The sequence below is a fragment of the Dipodomys spectabilis genome, unplaced genomic scaffold (genome assembly GCF_019054845.1).
Source record: "Dipodomys spectabilis isolate Male_0828 unplaced genomic scaffold, ASM1905484v1 ptg000338l, whole genome shotgun sequence".
Classification (NCBI taxonomy): domain Eukaryota; kingdom Metazoa; phylum Chordata; class Mammalia; order Rodentia; family Heteromyidae; genus Dipodomys; species Dipodomys spectabilis.
Genome location: NW_024871015.1, coordinates 473,255 through 483,179, shown reverse-complemented (window position 1 = coordinate 483,179; position 9,925 = coordinate 473,255). Strand labels below are relative to the sequence as shown.

The window sequence follows — 9,925 nt, the reverse complement described above, 5'->3', positions numbered from 1 at the left end:
AGATTCCAGTATTAATCTTTGGTTTGCCTCTCTCTCTCCCTATCATGCTCACACTGAGTCCTTTGTAGGTTTTCAATCTTTTCATTCACCATTTTTACCAGTATTGTTTGTACAGATTTTTGGGAACTGTCCTCTGGATTATTCACTAACTATTCTGTCAACTGTTTATCATGAGTGGGAGTCCAGATACCTGGGCTTGCCATTTTTCTTCTGTTTTTCTGGCTTTTTCTGCTCATTTGCTATGAAAGTAACACTAATTTTGTGCTAGAACATAATTTTAAGGCAAGCATCAACCAAAGTTTGGTAGTTGCACAGTCAAAAGGCTATAGACACAATCTAGTTCAACAAATACAATCTATTCAACATCAAACAACTATGGATTAATGGGCTAAGAATAGCAAAGAAAAAAATTGGCAAACCAGAAATTATTAGATGTAGGGAGAAATGTGGAGAAAAATAGAATTATAGGGTGGTGGCGAGGTAAGATGAGAGTGAATTTAACCAAGGCCTAATCTCAGAGAGGGAAATGGATTGGACAGAATGATAGGAGAGACATTAAGAAAAAAAAAAAAAACAGAAAATATAGAAAAACAAAAATTTAAATTTAAAAAGATAAATACTTGGTTCCCGGCCCGGAAGGCCGCGGGTCAGAGCTGTGCGTTAACCCAGCTGGATGGAGGCGGAGGCGTTGGCCGCGTCCATGCCAGCCCCGGGCGTCTCGACCGCCGTGTCTTTGGCCCTGGAGATGGCACGGTGGATGGAGGAAGCGATGCGCATGGCCAAAGACACCCTTGAAAATACCGAAGTCCCTGTTGGCTGTCTTATGGTCTACAACAATGAGATCGTGGGGAAGGGAAGAAATGAAGTGAATCAAACCAAAAATGCTACTCAACATGCAGAAATGGTGGCCATTGATCAAGTCCTAGATTGGTGTCAACGAAATGGCCAGAGTCCTTCTGCTGTGTTTGAACATACCGTGTTGTATGTCACTGTGGAACCCTGCATTATGTGTGCAGCTGCTCTCAGCCTGATGAAAATCCCGCTGGTCGTCTACGGCTGTCAGAATGAACGATTTGGTGGCTGTGGCTCCGTTCTAAATGTTGCCTCTGCTGACTTACCAAATACGGGAAAACCATTTCAGCGCATCCCTGGATATCGGGCTGAGGAAGCTGTGGAACTGTTAAAGGCCTTCTACAAGCAAGAAAATCCTAATGCACCAAAATCAAAAGTTCGGAAGAAGGAATTTCAGAAATCCTGAACTTGTAATGAAAGACGAAAGCCCCATGGTGACCTGGATGGAATCCCCAGCCTGAAAAGCTGCTGGCATGGAGGGAGCATATATTATGTGTTGTTTGTTATTCTCCGGGAAGACGGAGAATAACATTTGCACTCTTAAGGGAACAAATTAGTGCTTTTTAAAAGGCTGACAATTGTAAACAACTATTAGCTTCTCCACAGCTGAAAGAACATTTTTATGAAGGGGGGAAAAACTAAAGTTTGAGGTTTTAGGAATTAGCAAACAGTACATGTCTTTAAGCCACAGCTTCAATCCATTCCAGCTGAGTGCAGGCTGGGATTTCAGTGTACATCCACACCCCATCACCTGCACTCATTTGGAATAGAAAGCCATGGTCACGTGTGTCCTTTACAACTGGCTTTTTGGAGGTGGAGTTGGATTTTCATTCTTTATAGCTGTTGTGGTCTCCCAGTGTATTGGCTGTGTGAGTGTGAGTGTGTTTGTGTGTGTGTTGGCTTTAGGGCTTGAACTCAACATGTTGTTACTCTCTGGCTTTTTTGCTCAAACTTGAGTCACACCTCCAGTCCTAGCTTTATGTTGGTTAATTGCAGATGAGTCTCACGGACTTTTCCCCCCAGCCTGGCTTCAAACTGTGACCCTCAGATCTCAGTATTTTTTAGTCGCTAGGATTACAGGTGTTAGCCACCAGTGCTGGGCAAGTCTGGCTTTTTTCTACATTGTATATTATTTGTATACACTGTATACATGTGATTGTGAAATCTATTGATTTTATTAAATACATAGAAAAAATGTTTTTAAACAAGTGCCTAAGGGTCATTTAAAAATTGTACCATGTTGCTATAATAGAATCTTAAGATATTTCTGTTTTTAAGGGGCAAAGCATTAAAGGACAATAACATAAATAAGACAGTCTTTGGTTCCCTGAACCAAAACAGGGTCTTCTGCCTCAGCAAGATTATATTCTCACAAGGATGGATGAAAAAAACGTAGTTATATACTGGAGGGTGAAGAGTTCCAACAACAGTTGGGCATAGTGATACACATCTGTATCCCCATCACTTGGAAGGCAGAGGGAGTTCAACAAGACACTGTCAAAGCAAAAAGTTACAGCGAAATTAAAAAGAACAAGGTGAAGAAGAATGCCCACTGGTGTGAATGCCAGTTGCAAAATTAAGTAGCATGATACATTTAATCCGAAATCAGCTATTCCTCATTTGAAAATACAGGTTATAATTGTTAAATTTAATACCTGAAATTTGAAACTGCACAGGAAAGAATATCCACAACAAAACTTTCAGTGTTACTGGGTGCAAGAAGTGTCCTGACATTTGGCAGAGCTACCCCAGGTGCAGTATATGTCTCTTCCCAGAAGGGGGCCTCAGCGTTCCACCAGAAGCCTAGTGCCAGGCCCCAGAGGACCGCTCCTCAGATGGGTTCATTTCTTCAGTGGATTCATTTCCTTGATACAAAGCATCTGTATTTGTTGCTTCTGCCATTTGAGCGATGTCTCCAACTTGTTTGTTTTGAATTACTTTACAGACTGGAATGAAATTGTGGTGGAAGTATTTTTATATTGCTGAGAATAGCAGCTAATCACAGTTACATGCTTCGAAGGACTTATAATTGCTTGGTTTTGCGTGTGGTGTTTTTAACGGCATTTGAGACATTTTATGAGGAAGGATATGCATGGTTTCAAATCTACAACAATGATGCATGCACCTTCAATTTTATCTACTCTAAAATTTGTCTTCTCATTAAATGTTAGTGCCATGAAAAAAAAAGATAAATACTTAAAAATTATGTAAGTTTATAGATGATATTGAGAGAAGAAAAGGATAGGATGAGAAGAAGGGAGGGATAGAAAGGAGACACGAAAAACACAAGACCACAATAAAACCCCAAGACTACACTATAGCTACCAGCACGACTATGTTTATTGCAGCATTATTTACCATAGCTAAAATAGGGAACCAACCCAGATGTCCCTCAGTAGATAAATGGATAAAGAAAATGTGGTATATATACACAATGGAATTCTGTGCCTCCATCAGAAAGAAGGACATTGCCCCATTTGTTCAGAAAGGGAAAGACTTGGAAAAAATTATATTAAGTGAAGTAAGCCAGGCCCAAAGTAAAATAGGTCCCATGATCTCCCTTATTTGCAACAACTAGTATATGTCTGAGTCAAGCAGAAAAGATCAGATAAATTAAAGTTAGGGGAATGAACCCCAATATAAGTATTCAAAAGTTTTTTCCTTTCATGCAATTGTTTCTATCATATTTATAAGATGATTTCTATGTTTCTTTGTATGTCCCTTCCCTACGGTATAACCCGTGCTTTCACTGTATTTGATGTTGGTATGATTTGTGGAGGGGAAGGGAAAAAAAATCATTTAACTAGGGATACAGGTGGACCCATTGCAACAAAGAGATGTACAAGTCATTATGTCAACAAAAGAACTTTACAACGTTGGTGGGTGGTGGGGGGAAGTTCGGGTAGGAGGATGGTGGAGTATGGCAAGGGATAGAAGGGGAAACAAAGAGGAGGCAACAATTCTTGATAAGAAAGGTATTCGTTACCTTGCCCATGTAATTTTAACTCCTCTGTATGCATTCTCACAGTTAAAAAAAAAAAAAACAAGAAAAAATGGAAAAAACAAAAATTTAAATTTAAAAAATGAAACACTTAAAAATTATGTAAGTTTATAGATGATCTTGAGAGAAGAAAAGGATAGGATGAGAGAAAGGGAGGGATAGAAAGGAGATACGAAAAACTGAAAACTAAAAATTCTCAAAATTTGTTACTTGAAAATTATATAGGTATAAAGAGAAAATGCTGCTATTGAACAAGTTAAGCCAAGGAGGTGGCGGGGAAGATGGTAGAGGAGAAGCTGGAGGCTAAACAAGCTTTCCCATAGAAAGCAGTTTTAGAGTTCCAGTGAACAGTCCTAAGCCAGAGAATCACACCAAGTGTGCCATCACAGGACAGAGAGATAGGCCAGCTAAGGAAAGTCAAGGCAAATAGAGAGATCTGAGCTCTTGCCAGCAGCCGCCACAAATGCGACTCAGTTTTTGCAGCCCCCAAGAAGGTGGATAACATGGCAGGAAATCCCAATTACCTCTCAGTCCTATCTCTTAACATTAATGGACTTAACTCTCCAATTAAGAGACACAGACTGTCTAATTGGATTAAAAAACAAGATCCTTCTATCTGCTGCCTTCAGGAGTCACATCTCCTGCCCATAAAAACAAACACATTTTCAATGTTAAAGGCTGGAGCAATATCTACCATGCAAACGGCCCCCATAAACAGGAGGGAGTTGCAATCCTAATATCAGATGAATTTGACTTCAAATTAAAATTCGTGAGAAGAGATAAAGAAGGTCGCTACATACTAATGAACGGATCTCTCCTTCAGGAGAATACAATTCTAAATATCTATTCGCCAAACAATGGAGCACTCAAATTTATCCAAGAAACACTACTTTCCCTCAAATCCCACATAGATCCAAAGACATTAATTGTTGGAGATTTTAACACACCACTCTCCCCACTAGATAGATCAACTCGGCAAGAACTCAACAGAGAAACCGCAGATTTAAACAGCTGCATAGATCAACTAGATTTTACAGACATCTATCGAACATTTCACCCAGCAGCATCAGAATACACGTTTTTCTCAGTAGCACATGGAACATTTTCTAAAACAGACCACATTTTAGGCCACAAAGCAAAATTGTCTAAATTCAGAAACATTGAAGTTATATCTTGCATTCTCTCAGACCACAAGGGAATAAAATTAGAACTCAACACCAAAAGCCACCAAAGAAAGTCTGGTAACACATGGAGACTGAACAACACACTGCTGAATCACTAGTGGGTCATTGAGATTAGAAAGGGAATTCAAATGTTCATGCTATTCAACAAAAATGAGCACACGAATTACCAGCTCCTCTGGGACACAGCCAAGGCAGTACTCAGAGGCAAGTTTATAGCTCTAAGCTCCTATATCAACAAATAGGAGAGATCTGAAACCAACAATTTAATGACACATCTAAACCTCCTTGAAAAAGAGCAGCAAGATAAGGCCCAATACAATAGACAGAGAGAAATAATTAAAATTAAATCAGAATTAAATGAATTAGAATCCAAAACAACTATAGAAACAATCAACAAAACAAAGAGATGGTTCTTCAAGAAAATTAAAAAAAATTGACAGACTTTTAGCAAATCTCAGGAGAAAAAGAAGAGTTCACACCCAAGTAAATAAACTCAGAGATGAGAATGGAAACATCACCTTAAGAAACAACCAAGATTCAGAACATTATAAGGGAATACTTCTCAAAACTTTATGCTAATAAGTTTGAGAACTTGGCAGAAATGCACCTTATCCTAGCAAATATTGACATGCCAAAACTAAACCAAGATGAGTTAAACCATCTTAACAGGCCCATATCAAGCATTGAAATACAAAGAGCAATAAGAAATCTCCCAGCTAAGAAAGTCCAAGACCAGATGGTTTTACAGCGGAATTTTACAAGGCCTTCAAAGCAGAGCTCACACCAATACTCCTCCAACTCTTCAATGAAATTGAAAGAGAAAGTTCGCTACCGAAAACATTCTATGAAGCCATCATAACCCTCATCCCAAAACCAGGCAGGGACTCATCAAAGAAAGAGAACTATAGACCCATTTCTTTGATGAACATTGATGCAAAACTTCTCAACAAAATTTTGGCCAATCTACTTCAACAATTCACCCAAAAAATCATACAACACGATCAAACAGGATTCATTTCAGGGTGCAAACTGGTACAATATACGCAAATCAATTAATATTATTCATCACATCAACAGGAGCAAGAATAAGAACCACATGGTTATTTCAATATATGAAGTAAAAGCATTCGACAAGATGCAACACCCCTTTATGATGAAGGTTCTGGAAAAATTAGGAATCCATGGAACATTCCTCAATACAATAAAGGCTGTTTATGACAAACCTACAGCCACCATTATAATTAATGGTGAAAAACTAAAGCCATTTCCTCTTAACTCAAGAACAAGACAAGGATGTCCCCTCTCTCCACTTCTCTTCAATCTAGTATTAGAATGTGTAGCTACAGCAATAAGACAAGATGCGAACATAAAGGGGATCCAAATAGGGAAAGAAGAAATAAAACTCTCCCTCTTTGCAGATGACATGATCTTGTATTTAAAGAATCCCATATACTCCACTCCTAAATTACTCAAGCTAATTCAAAACTTTGGCAAAGTAGCAGGTTATAAAATTAACCCCCCAAAATCAATGGTTTTTTTGTATGCCAACAATGAGAAAAGTGTGGTTGAAATTAGGAAAGGAACTCCATTTATAATAGCCCCACAAAAAATAAAATACCTAGGAATTAACTTACCCAGAGAAGTGAAGGACCTCTATGATGAAAACTTAAAAATCTTTAAAAAAGAAATCAACACAGAACTTTGAAAATGGCAAAACCTCCCATGCTCCTGGATTGGAAAGATTAACATCGTGAAAATGGCAATACTTCCCAAGGCTCTCTCCAAATTCAATGTGATATCTATCAAAATTCCAACCTCATTCCTCAAGGAAATAGAAGAGGCTATTCAAAAATTCATATGGAACAATAAAAGACCCTGAATAGCAAAAACGCTCCTCAACGGAAAGAACACTGCTGGAGGAATATCAATACCAAATTTCAAACTCTACTATAAAGCCATAGTAATCAAAACAGCTTGCTACTGGCATAAGAACAGACCTCAGGAACAATGGAATAGAATTGAAAACTCAGAAATGAACCTACAGACCTGTAGCCATCTAATCTTCGATAAGGGAGCTAAAATAATAGAATGGAAGAAAGACAGCCTCTTCAGTAAATGGTGCTGGTGAAATTGGTTAACTACTTGTAGAAAACTGAAGCTAGATCCTTATATATCACCCTGCACCAGAATCAACTCCAAATGTTCAAAGACCTTGGAGTCAATCAGACACTCTGTAAACATTACAGGATGGAATAGGAGAAACCCTAGGTCTCCTTGGAGCAGGCCGAAATTTTCTTAATAGAGACCAGGAAAAACAACAAATCAAAGAAAGGTTGGACAAATGGGATTTCATGAAGTTCCAGAGCATCTGCATGGCAAAGTACATAACTGGCAAGATCAATAGAAAGCCCACGGATTGGGAGAAGATCTTCACTAGCCATACAACGGACAAGGGTCTCATATCTAAAATATACTAGGAACTCAAAAAATTAAATCCCCCAACAAAAAATCCTCAAAGAAACAACTGCCCAATAAATAAGTGGGCTAAAGACTTAAAGAGAAACTTCTCTGAAGAAGAAAGAAGAATGGCCAAAAACACATGAAGAAATGCTCAACCTCCCTAGCCATAAAGGAAATGCAAATCAAAACAACATTGAGATACCACATCACTCCAGTTAGAATGGCAAAAATCAAGAACTCTAAAAACAACAGATGCTGGAGGGGATGTGCACAGAAGGGAACCTTACTTCATTGTTGGTGCGAGTGTAAACCTTTTCAACCACTTTGAAAAGCAGTATGGAGGTTTCTCAAAAGACTTCACATAGAGCTCCCCTATGACCCAGCAATCCCACTTTTGGGCATTTACCCAAATGTTTACAAACAAGACCACACTAAAGCTACCAGCACAACTATGTTTATTGCAGCATTATTTACCATAGCTAAGATCTGGAACCAACCCAGATGCCCCTCAGTAGATGAATGGATCAAGAAAATGTGGTATATATACACAATGGAATTCTATGCCTCCATCAGAAAGAATGACATTTCCCCATTTGTTAGGAAATGGAAAGGCTTGGAAAAAATTATATTAAGTGAAGTAAGCCAAGTCCAAAGACACATAGGTCCCATGGTTTCCCTCATTTGCAATATCTAGTATAGGTATGAGTCAAGCAGAAAAGGTCAGATAATATAATGTTAAGAAAATGAACCCTTAGATATGTATTTAAATTTTTTTTTCTTTCATGCATGTGTTTCTAACACATTTATAAGATTATTTCTTTGTTTCTTTGTATGTCCCTCCCCCACAATATAACCCCTGCTTTCACTATATTTGATAAATGTATAATTTGTGGAGGAGATGGGGAAAAACAAGTCATTTAAGGATACAGGTGGACCGGTTGCAACAATGAGAAGTACAAGTTGTCATGTCGAAAACGAACTTTACAACTTTTGTGTGGGCGGGGGGTGGGGGGGAAAATTGGGTGGGGGGACGGGGGAGGCTGGGAAGGGATGTGAAGGGTAAACAAAGGAGGAGTCTGCAATGCTTGATAAGAAATGTACTCATTATCTTGTCCATGTAATTTTAACCCCTCTTTACAGTATGTTCACAAAAAATAATTTAAAATAATTTAATCCTAAGAGATTGTGAATTGAGTAATAAATTGCTGCATGAAGTGTGTACACAATGGGGGATAAGGTCTAATAATCGACGATGGGTAAATATCTGAGGATGATCAGAACAGCAATTAATTCTCACCAAAAAGAAAGAGAAAAAATTGAAAAGATAAAAATAAAAAGGACCAAAAGATCAGAAGAGATAAAACACACACACACACACACACACACACACACACACACACACACACACACACACACACACACATCGATAATAAAAATTATGAAAGGAAGAAAAGATTAATAGAAAACAATTTTTGAAAAAAATTAAAAATTAAGAAAAGGTACAAAGAAGAGTTCTTTGATTTTTTTGAGGGGGGTGGGGAAGGGGGTAGAATTGGAAGATCCTGCATCTCCCCCGTGTCCATAACCAATCTCTTGGTGGAGTCTCTGGTCTGCTTGTGGTGTTTGTTTTTTCTGTGGGTTGATTAGTTTCTTAAGTGAGTTTGAGCAGGCAGTAAAATGCTCTGCATTACCCAGGATTTTGTGATCCTCCTCCCATTCTACTTCAGTGGGAGGGAGATCTGCTTTGAGTATCATGAAAGAGGGAGATGGCTGTTTCCTCTAGTTTGGAGATGCTGTTTTTAGGCTAGGTTCTGGGTAAAGTTGAGGTCTTTCAGCAAACAGTAGCTTTTCCCTGAGGGAATAGCTCCTGGGACACTCACAGAGCCCATCCTGGGGACATTCTCAGGTTTTTGATTACTGAATTTCAATTGATTGTCTATGCTGCTGTATGGAGGGGCAGCCTCTGGCTCAGTTTACCCAGAGAAGAAAGTCACTCCTCCAATGGTGAGGCTTCCTTGCCTGGGCTGGTTGACTTTCCTTTGGGGGAACTGAGCCAGGCAGTTCAAGTCAGGTTCCTGTGACCTCCTAAATGACTCTTGTTTTCTTCCAAGGCCTGAGTTGGAGATAGCTGTTCAAATGGTCCTTTTTTAATATCAAAGATGGAGATCTCTGATGGTGGTGTCAGGGAGGGTTGGCCTTCCCTCCTCTGCTCCCTTAGAGTGAGGATGTCAGGCTTCTACCCACTCCAGAGTCTTTGGTCCTGGGCTGTGTCTGGCCTGCGATCTGCCGGATGAAGATATCTGCTCCTCCTCAGTTCTTACTGGTGTTGAGTAAAATCTGCTTGCCTGCCACATCTGGCATCTTTTCCCAAGACTCTCTGTGCTATAGGTATGGAGGCTATGGCCACCGCTGCTGCTGCCGCAGCCAC

General features: G+C 39.3%; 1 protein-coding gene across 1 annotated transcript; it reads left to right on the top strand.

The window, feature by feature from the left end:
• Window positions 1-757: 757 nt before the first annotated feature.
• Window positions 758-1,330, top strand: LOC122095162 (tRNA-specific adenosine deaminase 2-like). The gene has a single exon (XM_042665622.1). The coding sequence runs from the start codon at window positions 758-760 to the stop codon at window positions 1,256-1,258; it is 501 nt and encodes a 166-aa protein (XP_042521556.1). The 3' UTR covers window positions 1,259-1,330.
• The last annotated feature ends 8,595 nt before the right edge of the window (window positions 1,331-9,925 follow it).

Coding starts and splice junctions, on each gene's coding strand:
- LOC122095162 (XM_042665622.1), top strand. CDS start 758: ATGGAGGAAGCGATGCGCATGGCCAAAGACACCCTTGAAAATACCGAA.